This window comes from Hippocampus guttulatus, chromosome 21 (genome assembly GCF_054856545.1).
Source record: "Hippocampus guttulatus isolate MCC_2025c chromosome 21, RoL_Hgut_1.0, whole genome shotgun sequence".
Classification (NCBI taxonomy): domain Eukaryota; kingdom Metazoa; phylum Chordata; class Actinopteri; order Syngnathiformes; family Syngnathidae; genus Hippocampus; species Hippocampus guttulatus.
In genome coordinates this window covers 10,017,699-10,036,457 of record NC_141281.1, presented here as the reverse complement: position 1 = coordinate 10,036,457, position 18,759 = coordinate 10,017,699, and the positions used below count along the sequence as shown (strand labels likewise).

Below are 18,759 nucleotides of genomic sequence, written 5' to 3'. Positions count from 1 at the left end.
TTCATACATTACGGCGATAAATTGAAATAAAAATGCATAAGACGTACACATGTATAGTTTTCTATATAGTTGTACCTTGAGATTTCATTTGTTCCGAGACCAAGCTTGGAACTCCGAACACTGATACCATTTTTTTGTAAAAAACACCAAATCATCTTGTATTGTCGAAAAAACATACAGCAATAACAATTTGATAAAAATGGGAAGAATTAAAAATTCCCGCACCATGTGCCTTCATCACCAGGGGGCAGTCACACAAATTGCTGAGAGCAACTCAGTAAGCAGTAGCTAATGACGCTTTTTGCAGAGGATAAAAAATATATGCCAATGAGTTACTGTTCAAACGGCACACCAGCAGTCCAGTTTCTTACATAGCACCGAAACAACAAAATCATTCCACAAAGAATCCCTACCGAAGTCACAAAAGCCACTGGATTAATTGTGTTGTGGGGGCGGGGGGACAAAGAAAGTCCTGTGATCTAAACGAGTCGCTGCCACCTCTTTGCCAAATAATCAAGCCGCGCATTCCACATCAGCTTATTTGAGCCTCGGGGAGGGGGGTAGGAACGAAATATCCAAACCCTGGGAGGAGGTTCTGCGCGCGCAAGACGGAATTGTTTGTCCACGGGGACGAGAGCTCACCGTGGAGTCACATGAATGTCTTGCGGGGATGAGGGGTTGCGGAAAAAAAATAATACATTGAGACGGCCAAATATGTCACTTGGGGCTTTCCTCCATCCCAACAGGTTGCTGAAAATAGCCTGCGGGACCGAGAGAAACGTGGTCAACAATGAAAAGAGGTGTGTGACCTCATGGACACACTTGAGGATGAACAACATTGTCTTAACCCTGGCACACCGTTAAACGCATTTCTATGAGCACATTGTGGCCACTATGGAGATCCAGAAGATGGCGCTGTTTTATTGTCACTCTTAATAGCTTGTACAGAGTGATTTCAAAAGCGAAATAATGAGTTAACAGTGTTGTTTTTGTGGCGATAGGTCCTTCCTGTTCATCGCGGAGATCCCACAAAATAGTTGTATTTGTCTTTCATTCAGAACCCAACGATGATTGGATATTGCCTCGAATTTATACACTTTCACACAGTGACACAGCATCGTAACAATGAGATGGACAATCCTGGGGGAAAAAAATCTCTTTGCATTTGGAAGAATGGCATCCCATAAATTTGATCGATGTAAAAAAAAAAAAATCATCGTCGTCTTTCACACAGAACTCAGCAAAGGTAGAGTATCCAGCTACACAAAAATTAACGCATCGGACATTTGCGGAATTGAAACGGAACACAGTTAAAGAAGGATATTGCTGTTTCACGCAACTTGCCGTGAAATCTGGTCATTCGATTAGATTTGAAAACTGCCACATAACAGCCATCTTTGTTTTCCACAGAACGCAGCGAAGGCGGGATAGTAGCGCGACTTTGTACGTTTTCACACACATCAGCATTCCAGTGTCAAGCAGTCTTTATGTTTCACATCGAACCAGAATATCGTGTGAAACTCCTAACAAATAAAACACTTCAACTTTTCAACGCAACATGGCGAGAGAAACAAGTGTCTCTACCCAGAAAGGGGTTCTGAACTCTGCCTAGCAACAAGTGGCAAACATACAAGCAGGAATAAGATTCACAGCAATTCAAGTCGATGCCGGGGAGTTCTAAACTAGGACAGTTTTCCGAGTTTGTCACCAATCCATGTGGCTAACGTGACATTTCCATAAGGAAGTGACAAAAACTCACCAGAAGGCCTCGTCTTTTCCACCAGCCCGCGATTGGCCGACCCAGACAGCTGCCCGGCCCGCAATCTCTGAAGGGATTTAGTGCGGCTGGTGTGCGATGATAGCACTGAGAGTTTTGGCCCAAAATAGCACTGCGGGACGTGAAGCTTTTTTTGCAAGTATGGTCGTCTGCGCTAACGTGATCGAGGGGTTCGGGTGGAGCCGACACATCAGCACGGCAGTCGCGGGAAGGGATCGGCTAACAGCTGCCTCGCTGTGAGCCTCTTTGTATCATCCGAGACTGGCGGGTGAGCTAAGACGGCACCTGTCCGGGGGTGCTGAGGGATTTAAGGGGCGACCGAGATATGACTGCTTACATAACAGCCAATATAAATGCTAACTTATTGGTCTCTAAAGGAAAAAAAGAAGCAATAAACTTTCAATCATTTTTATACCCATGATTAGGACTAGGCGGGTATTGGTTTGGTCAAGTGAAATGGAAAGTTTGTTTTAATGAACACGGTCAGTTGGCACATTTTGACCACAACAACTTTACCGAGGACCAAGGACTTAAATTTAAGAGGACACCAGCAAGTGACATTGTGGTGAAAATGTGCGTTTGCTATCGGACGTGTTTAAAAACTAGCTTAAAGCACAACAGGCAGCTACGCTCAAATTCCGATTCAAAATCCGAATCGGAATAGATTTGTCGTCATTTGTACCACGAGGTGCAACGAAAAGCAATTCAGGAAGCACTGCAGGGGAAAAAAATTCATCATGAAGGCTCATTGTGTATTTGTAGCCAACTTAGTTATTTTGATCGTAGGCTAATATCGCTAATACAGCTACATACAGCATGTGTTTCCTTCATGATAAGGCTTTTGAATTTTTGCGGCTCCAGACATATTTGTTTTTTGTTTTTTTGGGTCCAATATGGCTCTTTCAAAATTTTGGGTTGCCGACCCCTGCGTTAAAACAAAACAAAAAGGAAGGCGGGTAGGACGGGGAAAAAAAACAGTCCCAGACTAAGCTCCTGTAAGGGGAGTGCATTATGGATTTGAAAATGGATTTTTTTTTTTCATCATTTGTAGGTTTTAGGTCGTTTTGCTTTCTCGGCACAACCACGGAGTTTGTTTCGAACGTCATTGATTCACTTCACACTCTGGTTCAAATATGACCAAACAAACTCGGACAAACAGAGCGGGGGAATCTTTAACGCCACTCAAGCAAACTGTTCCTCTAGTGCGGATATTAAACTTGGAAGTCATTTACCATTAGAAAAAAAAGCACACCTTCTTACAAATGTGTTATTCGTACCTGCTTTGAGATTTGCTTTTGACCTTTTTTGCGCTCCACCGGCAGCCATAAAAGAGATGCTCAGGTTCTCACAGAGCGCCGTTGCTGAGACGCTGTAATAACTGCATCTGCACGCGTGAGAAAACACAAGCCCGACGGCTCCCGGTAAGCAAAAGGACGACAATCTCATCCCACGGTCAAATTAAGAAAAGAGAATCCTTCGGTACGGAAGCGTTTGAGGGTGTTCACGTGACATGATAAAAGGATTGCAGTCAATATCAGAAAATAATTCCCTCGAAAATATCCATCCACTAAATCCGAGTTGATTTTCTTGAAGGCTTTACACACCAAATCCTTTTGGGCTAAGAGGGGAGGTAAAACAAACAGAAAGTCTGCATTATCAAACTTTTGTTTTTAACCCCGCTTCCCCCCCGCCCCACCCCTCCTGTCTCATTTTCTGCATGATCAAGCCATTCCCCATCAGGAATGCGGGGATGCTCGCTTTCGCTTGTAACAAATCCGTTCACACGAGCGCTTTGACGGACGAGGGGAAAAAAAACCCCGCAAATTATTAGCACGATAGGACGATGCCTTCGGGATCGTCCGACAATAGAAAATGTGGAATCGGAGAAGTGGAAAGCGAGCTAGCTAACAAACGCCTTGAGATTCCATCGTGGGATAACGGCGTTGTCAAAAAAAACCCACATTGATTAATTCCACTTTGACTTAATCTATCACTCGATAGACAACTTACAAACGGATGAGTCAGCAAGACACATCCTTCCTCACCCTGCCATTCTGATAACAGTCATGCAACTACGTCCTGTTGTCCCCTCGCCATAGGCTGCAACCACCAGCACCCTGATCTGTCATCGACACTGACTTGGAACAGCAGGTCGGTCGGCCATTTTCACCCCCATCGGACGTAGAATCCGACATGGGACAACATCGTAAGGCGTCGCTATGGAAAAAGAGGCTTGTGCAACTACAACCATGAAAAACAATGTTTCAAAACATTTATTGAGACAAGGCACTTATTTTACACACATTTTTAATGTAAAATAAAATTAATCTATTTAATCTATTAATCGTTTTGGAGAGGGTGAGGGACATATTGATTTTTAAAAAAAAAAGCACTTTCCTGGCTTCATTAGCAGCCTCTTGCTAAAAATGTGTTCATTAAAACAACGCAACCTACCCATCATGTACCTACTTTATATACAGTCTGTGCAGAACTTTGTTGACATTTTCAGAGGCGAAGGTTAATTTTGCTTGGAAGCAGCACATTTTATGTTCAGTGACACTTTTGTTGTTACATATTAACCCCGAAGGGAACATTCTGTTGATTTTATTGTTGAAGATTTGAAATGCGTTACTAAAGTGCATTAGAGATTAAGACCACTCTCAGTGAGTTTTGAATAATGTCATTTTAGTGTTCTTTTTATTAAAGGGGATAAAATGAATTCAAATCAGAATTCAGATTTTTAATTCAAAATTGGAAAGATCCATTTGAGGGAGGTATTTGACTGACAATTGAGTGAGGCGTGGTTTCAACACAATCAGAGGCCACACCCAAAGCAATTGAGAGCGGAGACAATCGCTGGATTTTTTTGTGATTTTTCAAGTCTCGTTTTAATAATTGTTCAAATCATTTAAATTTGGCACGGTTGTCAACCACAGTTTTCTTGTGGTGTGTCAAATTCAGAAGACATTTTAAAAAATATATTGTATAATGTAAGATGTATTTAAAATTATATTTATGTGTTTTGGGATGGCAGTTTCTGACACAAGCCATCAACTAATGAAATAATGCATTCTAATATTGTCGGGAACTTTTAGTTTAAGCACTATTAAACAATAAATAAAAGAGTACGCACCCGTCCCCTTTGCTCTTGGTTTCATCTCATCGCATTATTTAATCACAGGAATGTAAAATTAAAAATCCCCATTGTTATTATTAATCAATAAATTGATGCTAACACACAGCAATAACATTCATTAGCAATCCCGCTAGCTTCGTAGACAGCTACGTCACTCTTCACCCACACTTCGATCTTGTTGTTTATTAAAGCAAAAATCCACCTGTACCAAACCACAAGAGAATTCCAAGTCGGAAAATATTTGCTTGGACTTTTGTTAATAATAAACCGAGAAACAAAAGCGAACTCAAGTCTAAATCACGAACGTGTTCAGTGTGTGTTCGCGTGGCAGTCAATTGTCAACGCCGTTCCAGTCGCAATGCATGTGTTTGCTGATGATTCCATCCTTGAAGAAACATAAACTGAAGTACTGTGCTGTCAAAAACTCCCACCCAAAGAAAACCACGAAGTTCGACTTAACCCCTTCCGAAAGTCATTTTAAATGTGTTTGATAAAGCTGAAATGACACAGAAATTGTGACTTATTTCCACGGCGATACCAGGTTGTACTCACCTCAAACTCTTGCCTCGGGCTGGCTGAATGACTTGCTCTCAACCGGTGTCAGAAAAGCGGTATAAAATGTAAGATACTTCCGGTCAGTTGTTAAAAAACTCAAAGCCAAATGTCGAGTGTATTAGAATTTTTACTTTTTAAAATGACGTAAATATTGATATTACCCATAAATATAAACATACAAATTAACAAGTAATACACACAAACAACACTGGAGAATTATACAAACACTGTTTTCTAACTATTAATTTTATTTTGAAATTAATATTGCTCATTCCGGTTGCACTTGGATGACTTCAGGCAAATTATTACCGGCGTCTCCAGCCTGTATATTTTCTGCGCATGCGTACATGCAACTTTATGACTCCGACGAGCGGCTGCGGAGGGGCGGGGCCCGTTCCGTTAGGATGATGATGCCACGACCTTCAATTTTAAAAATAGAAATCCTTATTAAATTTCACCAAGGGATGACTGGATGTGGATTCAAGGTGTTTGGTGGTGATCCATCCTTGAAGAAACATGAACTCAAGTACCGTGCTGTCAATCTGAATGGGTTTTGGGGATGTTATGCCATTCAAAATAATCATTCGTCATACATACTAGATTGAGTTATTGGAATAAGTTCAACCACATGATGTTTATCAACATGTTGTACATCTAATTTCATATTTTACTTTCCAATACCCATTCATCCCACCATTTTATTTAGTTGCCGTTGTCCAACTGGAGCTGATCTCCAAAGCGGAGTGGTCACTCATATTCACACCTATGGACAATTTAGAGCAGCATTATCAAAACGTTTACACCAAATAACAAGTGAAGAAACTACTGAGCACTCCAAGTACAACCATAATGACCAGCATTAAAATATGGTAGCATAGTACAGCAGTTCGAAGTGTTCATGAATAAAATATTATTGCACATCACTAACATTTTGGACAGTTGCCTAGATATAGGAAAATTGTACAAAAAAAGTTCAAGAAAACGCGGCAGTGATTCTTTTGTGTTCCACGAAAAGTGACCCCAAGAACTAGTTGTACCACTTATTTAGACTCTCCATTTGAGACGAGATGACTTTTGGTAAAAAAAAAAAAGCAGGGTACATCCTGTTTCCGAACTGATTGCTCCTGCAAAACCTATCCTTAATGACTCGATCAAAACGAGTGCATCAATACGTCATAAAGCCGCTTTTGCCCATCGAAGCCACTAATGCGGTTATTGCTGACAAAAGAACAAGTGCGTGCGTGTACAGTGAGGAATCTTCTGGCTGGTTTGTTTTTGTTGTCCTGCTGTCAATCAAAAGGGGGCAGTACGCTTGTCTCGTGCATGCTAGCATAGCTGGCTGCGAATTAAACTAGCGAAGCAGCCGATGCAGGAAGTCCAACAAAGTTGCTCTTTAAATCCACTTCAGTGTTTTAATTGCACACCCAAAGGCGGACATGACTTCTTCGGGCTCCTCGGTAAGCTTTAAAGGACTCGTCGAGTGTTGTTAAAGTCACGTCGCGACGCGCTGCGCTGCGGGCAGAGCTTGCTAGTTAGCCTCGGCGGCTAAGATAGTTGTTATGCTAAGCCTGTGACAGGCAGGCGTCACAAATGATCACATTTAGCTCTGATCCTGTTATTTTAATTTGAATACTTCAAATGTAAAGGTTAATTTATCTTAATACGTGAGATTATTAAAACACTGTCAATGAAATTAAGAGTAGCAGATTAAAGCAGGTTACATGGATGCATGACATAATTGATATCAAGGACAATTTTACATTCCGACTGTGAACCGGTCGGAATGAGAATCAGTACCTGCCAAATCTGGCCACCCGGAAAAGGGTTGACTGAAGAAGGGGTTTCCTGCTTCAAACTGACTGAAGAAGGGTTTTCCTGTCCCAAACTGAGGCAGAGGTGTTTATGATTCTTTCACTGAAAAAAATAGATGTACTCAAAATTGTCCAACACATTTGCATTAGATATGAAAGCCCAGAGATTCTTGGGGCTTGTCTTTATTTGACAGTTTTAGGAGTGACTTCCAGCTGTTTCAGACAACAGTGACACGGCGAAAAACCATAATTGCAGTGAATACACTGTCAGCGGTGGCTGCCTCCAAATTTGAGAAGCTTGTCATTCTCATTCTTTCATCTCCTTTGTGACTGTATTGTAGACAATTGGGGAGCTATTCCTTACTCTTGGTGAAATGGGCTTCACGCAGGACCAGATCCAGGCGGCTGTGCAGGCCGGCCATTTTTCCGTGATGGACGCGGCTGAGTGGTGAGTGCATCGACATAAATTATAAACTGTGTTCTCTCAGTTTTCAAAATGGCTACCTCTTTTTTTTTTAATGTGAGATGGTTGTTTCCCCCTCACTCCATAGGCTCCTGCAGGGTCATCAGCATCCACGACACAGTTTGCTCAAGCAGCAGACGGGGCCTGCCGAAACTGCGTTTGCGGCTTTTAACCCCCCTAAAGAGTCAACAAGCGCATCCGGATCGTTCGCATCTGCTGCTGACTGTCCAAGTATGACGTCTAACTACATGCACGAACACATTATTTCATTCCACATTTGATGGTGGGGACAGGCTGAAAACAAAGTACTTGTTTAAAAAAAAAAACAACAACAACAACACTTTTCCATAATATAACCGCATTAACAGATCCTTACCTGTCATTATTCATTTTCATGTTGTCACCGCAGTCGGCTCGTTAGTGCTGAGGCCGGCGCAGAAGTCGTCGCCCCCATCCCGAGAGCTGCACCCCGTCGAGTCTCGCATCAAACAGGACAAAAGTGACTTTGAGGAGCAGCAAAGGCAACGCGTGGCTCAGGAGGCGAGGGCGGAGCGCCGGCAAAAGAAACAGGTACTGAAGGGGCGTGGCTTCGTCATCTCGGATGAGCATACAGTGCATCCAGAAAGGAATTTACATTTAATTATGCGCATGATGACAACATGAATGAACCTTTATTGAAAATTTTGCAACTCTATTAATCAGTCTTTGTTAATCTAAGAAAGAAGCAAAAGATGGGAATATTTAAGAACATGTAATTTTTTTCCTCCTCTTTATTTTTTTTAACTTATAAATTGAGATATACATTTCCAAATATCTCATTATTTTTGTTGGTCAATATTGGCCCTTTTCAAATGGCCAAAAATCGGCCAATATATTTTTTTCTCTACATTAACACATTACAATGTATGTCAAAGAAAATGACATTCAAGCCAAAAAAATAAAATTAAAATGGCCATTTTTTTCCGGCTGCTTCTTTCTGCTGTAAATTTAAATAATTATTCAAACAATTTTAAAAAATGAATAAATCAGCCATTTTTTCCGGATTCTTCTCTCTGTTGTAAATTTAAATCAATATTAAAAGTATTCATATCCCACACCCATTGTAATCATCAAAGCCCCCCCCCCAAAAAAGCAGTTATTTTATTCATTGAGGAACAATTATCTTCATTCCAGGAGAGAGAGTTGGTGCTCAAGCGCATCGCCGATGATCGGAGAAGCTTACAGGAGAAGAAAAGCAGCCAGTCAGGCGCTGCGGTGGGGGCGGCATCGCCGTCCAATGGCAATCAAGGGCACGCTCAGGGAGGGAAGGTTCAGAGTAACGCGGATAACAACTGTATCCTCATGGTGAGGTTGTAAAGGCGCCGCAGTCGTTCTGATTCGGGATGCCTGCTTTATGTTGTGTCGTCTGTGGCCTCGCTGCAGATCCGGCTGCCGTCCGGTGAGTCCATGCGCGAACGCTTTCCAGCTGACGCGCCGCTGCGCAGCGTCGTGGAGCACATCACCGGATGTCACCCCTCCCTCCCCGCCTTCTCTCTCCTCCAGGGATTCCCACGCAAACGCTTTGGGGAGGCCGAGCTATCCTGCTCGCTGCGCTCCCTCGGCCTCACGCCCAACGCCGCCCTTTGTATTCAGACAACCCCCCCGGAAACCCCCCAGGATCCGGCCGGTCCCGCCCAGCCGCCCCCGGTTGAGTGCGACCGGCAGGTGTGTCCCGCTCCTCAGTCCCCCGCCGTCCAGGAGAGGGCGGGAAGGCCGGACCTTGGCATACCCTCTCTGCTTCCCAATCATGTGTGGGAAGAGGCTGCCAGTCTCGCGGGTATCGCTGGAAATGCTCCTCTGCATGGACCCTCTCACTTATGGGGCAAGTATTGACCTTTGACCCCTACTTGGAATTTTGGATAAGATTCATGAGCATGTTAGCTTGTGCTACTTTTGTTATCCTACCTCAATTAGTCATCTTCTTGAAACAAATGTGCCCCCGCCACCCTAGGAATCTTTCACCGGTCTTAAACCTCCCTTGAAAACAGTTATCAGTTATCCGAAATTAACTCATTCAGTACCAGCCAATTGTCTGAAAAGACGTTTAAAAACGTCTTTGGGAGTGAACGAGTTAAAGGCCACACCTCAAATAAATGCCTCCTTTCTCCAACCCACGTAAATCTGCAATAAAATATTGATTATCGTAAGTATTATTTGTGTGTACAAAAAATGCGTCCTAACAATAACGCCATGAACATTTTTATTTTTATTTTTATTACCCAGGGCGAGGCCAAAAGTTGGTTGCTGGCAATCCCGAGGAAGCCGCTGACGTCCAAATCGACCAGGCAGAAGAGGAGGAGGAGGAGGAGGAGGATGATGAAGAAGAAGAAGAAGAAGAAGGAGGAGGAGGGGGAGGAGGAGAAGAGGGAGTAGCTCCACATTTCCCGAACGGTACTGCGCACATTTCACAGTGGAGTAACACACACACACATATGTGTGTGTGGTATGTTTTTATATACACATACATTATTTTACATCATCATTTTTGAAGTTCCGATCCTACATATGGCGTTAGCATCATTGCTACTTGTAAATGGAACACCATTGATTGATTGCAGCTTTCATCCGGTGGCTGCCGGCTAGCTATTAGCGACGAAACTGCTAATGTTTACGTGGGCGGGGCTGCGCAAACCCCGCTTGCATTTTTTTTCCCATGCTTTCCAGTTGATCACTTGGGTGCTACTTGTTCAAATGATTCCACAGGTAGATACGCAGAGGTAGAAAAGCGTAAGAATCATTTGAGGTGTGTGTGTTTTGGCAGGTATGCCGCAGCTGCCATTCTTCCCGGAGAACAGGAACCGCGGCGGTTTCGTGTCCAGGCATCGCTGGCCCGAGCAAGGCAATCGACTCAGGGAGGTCCCGGCGGACGAACCGGCGCCCGAGCCGGATGACGCCGAGGGGCGAGGGGCGCACGGAGCCGCCGGTCAGGCCGCCGTGGAGCGTCTGCTGCGGGTGGCGAGGCGCCAAGACACCGGGCACGCCGCGCAGGGACAGCCGCTTCCCGCCAAGAGGTCTTTCAAGATCCCCAGCGTCTCCTCGCTCTGTGCCTTGGCCACTCGCGCTACCGTTCACCTGATGACGGGTAAGCGCCTTGGCACGCTCAACATATTGTTGATTGATAAGACTTACATAGTGTGTATGTATCTGTGTGTGTATGCGTGTGTGTGTTCGCACGCACTTCAGCTCCCAGCATGCAGTACAGCAGCAGTCTGGCCGGCCTGACGCCCGAGCTGGCGGAGCTTCTGCTGAGCCACATGGCCCAGGAGCGTCTGCTGCGCCCACGCAACCTGGAGCTGTTCTTCGGCTGCCCGCTGCAGAAGTTTGTCCTCAACTGCTACCCGTACTCCACCAACGAGCTTCTGCGCCAGCTGCGTGCCTTCACCGCGCTCAAGCACCTCAGCCTGGTCAACTCGCCGCTCATCACGGGTACAAAAACAAACTCCGCATTGCTTCAAAGTTCATTTGATGTAATTTAACTCATTCACTCCCAAAGACGTTTTTTAAACGTCTTTTCAGACTTGGTCTAGAATTGGCTGGTACTGAATGAGTTAAATGGATTTCTTCGAGACTGAATTAACTTTCCATATTTCAATTTTCATCAAGATTCTGGCCTGTCAATTCTCTCCAGTCTGGTTAAACTGCAGTACCTCAACTTGGCCTCCTGTAGCAAACTGACCGACTCTTGTCTGCAGTACATCACAGGTTACAAACATCTTCCGTCACACACCCCAGATGGGATTAATAGGTTACGTAATGCCCCCAGATAGTATGCATAATCTGTTTTTCTTTCCAGGTCTCAAAAACCTGTCCTTCCTCTCACTGGACCAGACCAAAGTGACGGACGCGGGAGTGACGCTGTACCTGCGCTCAGCGCCACCGTGCCTCTCGCAGCTCAGCCTCAACCAGACGGCGGTTGGCGAGGCCACGCTGGCCGCGCTGCCCGCAGGCGTGCCGCAGCTACGGATGCTCAACATCAAGCAGACCAAGGTCGATCCCATTTCCAAATTTTGGTGCAATTATTACTAGCTTAATGCTAATACACAATGCAAAATGCTAATGAAAAGTATAATTGCTGTTGGGTTGATTTAAATCCAAGAAACCTAAAAATCACCGATGCCGCCATGTTTGTTTGAGTCTCTTCCTTCACTGTTGTAATGTCATCCTGCGTCCAGGTGTCTGATGTGTCCGCACTGTCCGAGCTGCCGGGCCTGCAGACACTCAACCTGGACGGCACGAACGTGACTGAGGCCTCGCTGGCGCAGCTGGGCGCCCACCCGTCCCTCTCGTCCCTCAGCCTCGCGGGGATACGCGTGTCGGACGGCGACCGCGCCCTGCACGTCGTCTCGGGTTCGCGACAGCGACCGTTTTCCGGCCTAAATGATGTAGCGTCGCGTCGCCGAACGCATTTTGGCTTCTCCGCAGGTCTGCCTTTGACTCACCTGACACTCCCGGGACGTCACTCAGTCACGGATAGCGGACTGGCGTTCCTTTCGCAGCTGTGGCTACTGACGGAGCTCGACCTGACGGATTACACGCAAGTCACAGACCAGGGAGTTCAGCACCTGTGTACTATGACCAGGTACACGCATATGTCCACTATATAGTCCCGTAATGTTCCCATTGTGTCTCATCATGCCCCATTGTGTTCTATTTCTTCCCATGGCATCCCATAATGTCCATCACTTTCATCATGTCCTTTTATTTCCCACCGTTTCCCCTTTTTGTTCCATCGTGTCCCCTAAAGGTTAAAGAAGTTGTCTCTGAGCAACACTCAAGTGACAGACACCGGGCTCACCTCCTTGCGCCCCCTGCTGGAGCTGCAGGAACTATGCTTGGACCGAACGGCGGTCAGCAGCCGAGGAGCGGCGGCGCTCATTACCTGCCTGCCGCACCTCCAGGTCCTCCTTGCGTTCTTTAGTCCTTCCATTTTATTTTTAAAAAAGGTTTCCATAAAAAATGTGCATTAACTCGTTCCCTCCCAAAGACGTTTTTAAACGTCTTTTCAGACTTGGTCCAGAATTGGCTGGTACTGAATGAGTTTTAATTATTTTCTTGTTGTTGTTGTTGACTGTTGTTGTTTTGCAGGTGTTGGGCTTGGCCAGCACTCACGTGGGTGACAATGTCGTGCGGCGAGGTCTTATCCACTGCCCTCAGCTGGTCAAGTGTAATCTCAGCCGCACCAGAATCACGGATAAGAGTAAGCCCATCCACACACTTTCCAACACACCATATATGTTATGTCATATTTTCCTCCCCACCCAACCCCAATTCAGGTGTGAAGTTTCTGGCGCGCATGCGTCTGACTCAGGTGAACCTAGACGGCACCGGCGTGAGCCTGGCGGGCGTCGCCGGCCTGCTGGCCTCCGCTCACATTGGCAGCATCCGCGCCAGCAACACACGTGCTGTGCCCATTGACGACGTCTCCGACGACGACGGGGAAGCGCTGTTGTAGCGGTGAAAAACACCCCCCACCCGTTTAAAAAAGAAAAGACTCCACCTCCACATTTGCACTGTCACGCCGTTGATCTGTCCATCAGTCATGCTTGAAAATGTTAAAACACAAGCCTCGTTGATGTACAAGACGGCTTAGAATCAGGACAAGGCATTGTTGGTTCATGACCTTTTTCTGACCTTTCTGTTCCGAGTCAAGCATAACTGGTGTGGTAATCACGCCCTGGGTCAAATTGACCCAGAGCATGTTTTAACACACCAATCATAATCTAATTGACCTATTTGAAAATGTAGCTTAAATGAGCAGTAATATTTGTTTTTCTGTATTTTACTATCAGGCTTTCAAATGCGGTTCCGTTTAACCATAACCATAGGATTCAAAATGCACTGGGTCAAATTGACCCACAACCATTATTGCTGCTGCTTCTGAGATCCAAACGTATTTTGTAATACAGTACCTTATCGTCACTTTTCAATACACGGCAATTTTACCATAACTGGTGTGTCAAACATAGTTTGGGCCAAATTGACCCATTTGAAAATCTCAATTATTTCAGAATATTTTTCTGGCACGTTATTTTTTATTCAGCGGCAGCAATAATGTTCTCAGCGCCAATTGTCACCATGTCTGGGGGTTAAACATGCCGTGGGTGAATTTAGAAAGTGCAATAGGATTTGACACTACTGTTTTGTTAATTTTTCAGGAGCAGTAAATATGTTCCCGGGTCAGTTTGACCCCAACAATGTTGAACACCCCGGTTTAAAGGTGTAAGCAGTTGTATGAAAACTTTATACAACCGCAGCAAACCAATGGCCATCTCTAGTGAACAAAAATGCTGCTGCGCTACCTTGTGGAAGCACAGAACATGCACAGCATGATCGTTTCCATGCAGCATGAGAAACTTAAATTCAACATCGTGGGTACGTTTTGTTTTTTTTTGCGTGGTTTGTTCTAAAACACAACTATACATTTTGTGTTCTTCCTAATTCCGTGATTTTGGTTGACCTAACAGGACAGAGTAGCGTGATTTAGTTTCAAATGGTCACTTTTGCTTTGACAGCAGTTTTCTTCATACTTTATTCAATTAAAAAAATATATCAAAGCTTCAGTGCCATTTCCCCGTATGTTCTCTTGATTCAGATTGTGAAGTTTCTCTTCTCACTAAAAGTCAATTTTTATAAATATGGGGTAAGTGTGTTTTGAGTGAGGAAAGCACAGAACAATATTGTGATTATGAGAAACAGTACAATAATTCATAAACGATTTAATGCTGCAAATTGTGGTGTCTGTCCTGGCCACTGAGGGGCAGTATAATCCAGTTATGCCGCTATGACTGATTCAATTAGATGCTGTAATCATTTTTTGTAAAGGATAAAGATGTGCCTGTAATATTGTTTTCAATCAGGATTTATTATTACAAATGTGAACAGCTGGTCTGATATGTAAAATTCAACCTATAGTTTCAATTTGTGTTATATGAAGCCACTGACGCAGACTTATGTGCCGTTTGCCTTCTTCAATGAGATGCAACAAAAAGTTACTTAATTCCAAACGTCGTTTATTGGATAAGAGAAAGGAAACGGGAGCTGCATTGAAGCGCAGTCAGCGGCAGATGTTCACGCTAGTCCCAAGTGTGTTGGCGTCATTCCCAGCTGTCCCTCTTGGCGGGAAAAGAAGAGGAGGAAAACATTTGCGGTATCTTGATGACAACTTTGCGACGGTAATGGCCCGCCTTCTCCTCTCAGTCATCATCCACTGTGGGTGTGATGGTCACGCCCCTCCTGATCTGCCCCCAGCCAATCAGACTGCGAGGTGGAAAAGGAGATGAGACAATCAGGTAACGGTATGAGGACAAACGGGACGTGCATGGAAGTCATTTTAAGTCCTAGTAGCGTACATTTTTGCCTGACTACTGGAGTAGTCGGGCTATTCGTGTACTGAATTATCTTAGTACATAGAATAAATGGGGTGTCTTAAATTCCTCACCGCCAATGTTTCTCCACACGTCGACTCAGGGCGATCTTCTCTCCTACTTCGGTGCATACGGGGTTGGTGAGGACGATCTTAGCCAGATCGGCTTTGACGGCACTAACGCGGCCGCCTGTCGACAGCGAGCCGATGTTCACCATAAGCACTTCGTTCTTCGACAGCTTCTGGACCTGCGAGGGCGTTTTTGGAAAGTCCGCTTTAGCGTCATGCTAATAACCCAGGACGCCATTGACATGCTAACGATTAGCATCGATGATGGCGATTTTCAAATGGTGGCAGGCGATTGACGTGACCTCGCGCTGACGTCTTGTGACGGCGGCACTCACCTTGGCGGCCTTCTTGTCTCCCTCCGTGCGCACGCCCAGCAGCCTCCTGAGCAGGAAGTAAGAGATCTCCAGCTCAGTGAAGATCTCCGGTAGCTCCCCGACGGCGCCCAGCACCTGACCCACCATGCGGTCAGCTCGGCAAAGCGTCGGGTCAATCTTGGTGCCCACGCCTGTACCGATTAAGAGTTCATGAGAATCGGACAGATGCATAAATCGGCAAACACTTGACTTCATCATCGACACCGACCCATGAATATGGACGTACGTACCGATGAGGCCTCCCGGCGCGGCGTACTGAAGGTCGTTGTGTTCGGCGAACAGCGAAACAATCTTGGAGAAGATGGGCTTGCACATCAGCTTCCCTTCGTGGTCCTTGGACACGATGCCCGGCCGCACCTCGATCTCCTGGCCCACCTACAGACGGCGAGCACTGTTAACACTCGCATCACGACAGACTTTTTCATTCTCCTCAGGAGTGTCTCACCTTGAGGACGCCCTTGAGGATACTCCCGCCCGCCACGCCCCCTTTCAGGTCATCCACTTCACAGCCAGGTTTGTTGACGTCAAATGATCTGATGACTATGAGAGGAGAACATTCAATGAGTCACTGAGGGTTAAAGTAAAACTGATATTTATATTATAGCTTATCGGGAAACATTTAGTAATTAGATGAATACAATTAGCTTTGGTCACATTTTCTCTTTCGTTGCACAATGTGGTGCTCATTCTTGTGTGCGTGCCACAAAGGTTTACTGTAAAGTTCACTTAGATGAGAGCCACTTGTCACATTTCTAATGTTTTTTTTTTTTTTGCAGAAGGTAAAGAATACATGCATGCGAGTGTCAAGAAAATATTTTTTCTTGGTTTTTTTTGTGGGGGGGGAAAGGTTGGAAATCCAGAATTACGTTTTTATTTTGAAGTAGAAGACTAAGACGACAAACAAATTCTTAGCAGGAAATCAAGTTGCGAGACACTTTTGAAAAGCAGTTACGACAGATGTCAGGAAAGTCACTAAACATAGCAACATGACGGCTACGTTGTCTACAGTGTTTATGCTTTTGTAAACCTCCTCACAGCCATGTTATTAATATACTGTAAGCGGTGCACAGGACGCACTGGACTATGCGGGCTTCGAAATAATTCACACAAATTAATCGAACTGATGAATCATCCAACCCATCCACGCCTTTCTTACCAATGAGTCTGGGCTCTGAGGAGAAATCTCGCACAGGGATGGGGATCTTATTGACGATGTACTCGCACACCACCTCGATGTTGTACTTGAGCTGAGCAGAGATGGGAATGATGGGCGCGCCCTCGGCCACCGTGCCTGCCAATCAGAAGAGACACGTCGCCATTGTGTACATTCTTATCAATAAACTTTGGGCTATGAGTGGGACTGAACAGCTTGAAGCTTTTTTTGGGGCGGGGGGTGCCTGATGTTGGATTTGCGTCGGCGCTGGCTCTCACCCTGCACGAACGTCAGTATCTGCTCATACTGCTCTTTGGCCTGGCTCTCCTTCACTAGGTCGATCTTGTTCTGCAGGATGAGGATGTGCTTCAGCTTCATGATTTCGATGGCGGCCAGATGCTCTGACGTCTGCGGCTGCGGACAAGACTCGTTGCCCGCTGGAAGGACCGAAACGTTAGTCGCGAATCACACCGCCGGCGTTGAGGGCAGCCTGGGCGAGACGACTCACCGATGAGGAGGAGGGCGGCGTCCATGACAGCGGCGCCGTTCAACATGGTCGCCATCAAAATGTCATGACCGGGACAGTCCACAAAGGACACGTGTCTACAAGAGACCGATTACTGTCATATCCACTGAGCTATATTTAACAACTCAAGTTCTGATACGTATTCCATGAGATTGTATTAATTTATTTCCTTCTATATGTTTCAAAACTTTTTTTTTCAATGAGATTTCAGCCTCTGTGTTGCCATGCCAACCTAATTTGCCCAAGCAGCAGTGCTGACCCATGCAAGTTAAATTATTTTGGCAACGGGACTGTTTCTTTAACCAATCTCATTTCATCAATGACAACATTTTTCCATCCTCTGAGTGGTCAGAAGAAAACTTCCTGCAGCCAAGTCCGACTCACCTGACAAGTTTAAATTCGCCTTTGGTGCCAGGGATGTCTGTGGGGAACTCATCGGGGGTACTGCTCCCACATGAGCGGTAGCACTCGGGCCGAGGGCAGCTGGGGTCATCCAGCATGTAGATCTAATGCGACAACATGGTGGAAGTTAGCATCAGCGTTCGGCGCCACATCTCGGCGCCGAACATACCTTCGCGTTAGCATAGCCGAGCTTGATTGTGATGTTCCTCTCCAGCTCGTTTTTGAAGCGGACGGTGTGAACGCCCGAGATGGCCTTCACCACTGTGGACTTTCCGTGCGCCACATGGCCGATGGTGCCTGGGAGTCAAAACAAGAGAACTTGGTTCGTCGCGTTCAATAGCGCTGCGCATATTTCAGCGCCGTTCATCGGACGGCTGTACCAATGTTGATGGTGGCCTGTCTGCTGATGATCTCGGGGGAAAGTGTCGTCAGCTTGGATACATCCTGCAGTCGTCAAATGCACATAACAGTTCAAAACAAACGCATATACTGTTTGTTTATTTATCATCTCATCAGTACAGTCACATTAGTTATAAACGAAGGACAAAATCAAGTGACATTAAAATCTAGTTCAATCTTTGTTTGGAACCCAGCAGCTAACATCGACTAGCCTGCCGTCGTGTGCCGGGTGGTGCCAGAGGCAAAAGCAGTAGCTTAGCGGGCTTGTATTGCGCCTAATCTTTGACAAAACCGTCTAAGGTCTTGGACACGAATTCGAGAAGGTGTCAACAGTATTCGATGTGCAATTACCAGAGTATTGAGGTCTTGTTTGGCCAAATGAGGCTGACCCAGCGTTGTACCTGACTCGTCACCCGCCATCTTGAATGAAAAAGGAGGGGGAGGCAGGAGGTAACTGAGGAAAATGCCTGCAAGGAATCATTCAAATAAATTCATTCCCCCTGCTATAATGTGTTATCTATCCTACTTTGGATTATTTTCGAATACGTAAGTATTATTGTATGTGTTTGTGCTAAATAATAATAATAATTAAAGTGACTTCACCTTAACAATAACGCAACGGGGTCCTTTCACAATGGCTGATGCAACTTGCAGTTACGATCAGTTAACTTAAATAAAAGGGTGAGTCCACG

General features: G+C 45.3%; 2 protein-coding genes across 2 annotated transcripts; one reads left to right on the top strand and one right to left on the bottom strand.

The window, feature by feature from the left end:
* Window positions 1-6,638: 6,638 nt before the first annotated feature.
* On the top strand, window positions 6,639-14,341 carry LOC147187084 (uncharacterized). Its single transcript, XM_086102040.1, has 16 exons — window positions 6,639-6,925; window positions 7,621-7,727; window positions 7,831-7,973; window positions 8,152-8,312; window positions 8,916-9,086; window positions 9,165-9,603; window positions 10,005-10,172; window positions 10,543-10,863; window positions 10,965-11,207; window positions 11,385-11,483; window positions 11,575-11,768; window positions 11,954-12,128; window positions 12,204-12,360; window positions 12,526-12,679; window positions 12,867-12,978; window positions 13,055-14,341. The coding sequence occupies exons 1-16, from the start codon at window positions 6,905-6,907 to the stop codon at window positions 13,231-13,233; spliced, it is 2,844 nt and encodes a 947-aa protein (XP_085958166.1). The 5' UTR covers window positions 6,639-6,904; the 3' UTR covers window positions 13,234-14,341.
* Window positions 14,342-14,770: 429 nt separating this feature from the next.
* On the bottom strand, window positions 14,771-18,534 carry eif2s3 (eukaryotic translation initiation factor 2, subunit 3 gamma). Its single transcript, XM_086102041.1, has 12 exons — window positions 18,419-18,534; window positions 18,049-18,112; window positions 17,838-17,965; window positions 17,651-17,772; window positions 17,249-17,343; window positions 17,019-17,177; window positions 16,744-16,878; window positions 16,033-16,127; window positions 15,818-15,962; window positions 15,549-15,718; window positions 15,220-15,392; window positions 14,771-15,038 (listed from the first exon to the last, which is right to left on the bottom strand). Exons 1-12 carry the CDS (start codon window positions 18,485-18,487, stop codon window positions 14,975-14,977), a joined length of 1,419 nt encoding a protein of 472 aa, XP_085958167.1. The 5' UTR covers window positions 18,488-18,534; the 3' UTR covers window positions 14,771-14,974.
* Between the last annotated feature and the right edge of the window lie 225 nt (window positions 18,535-18,759).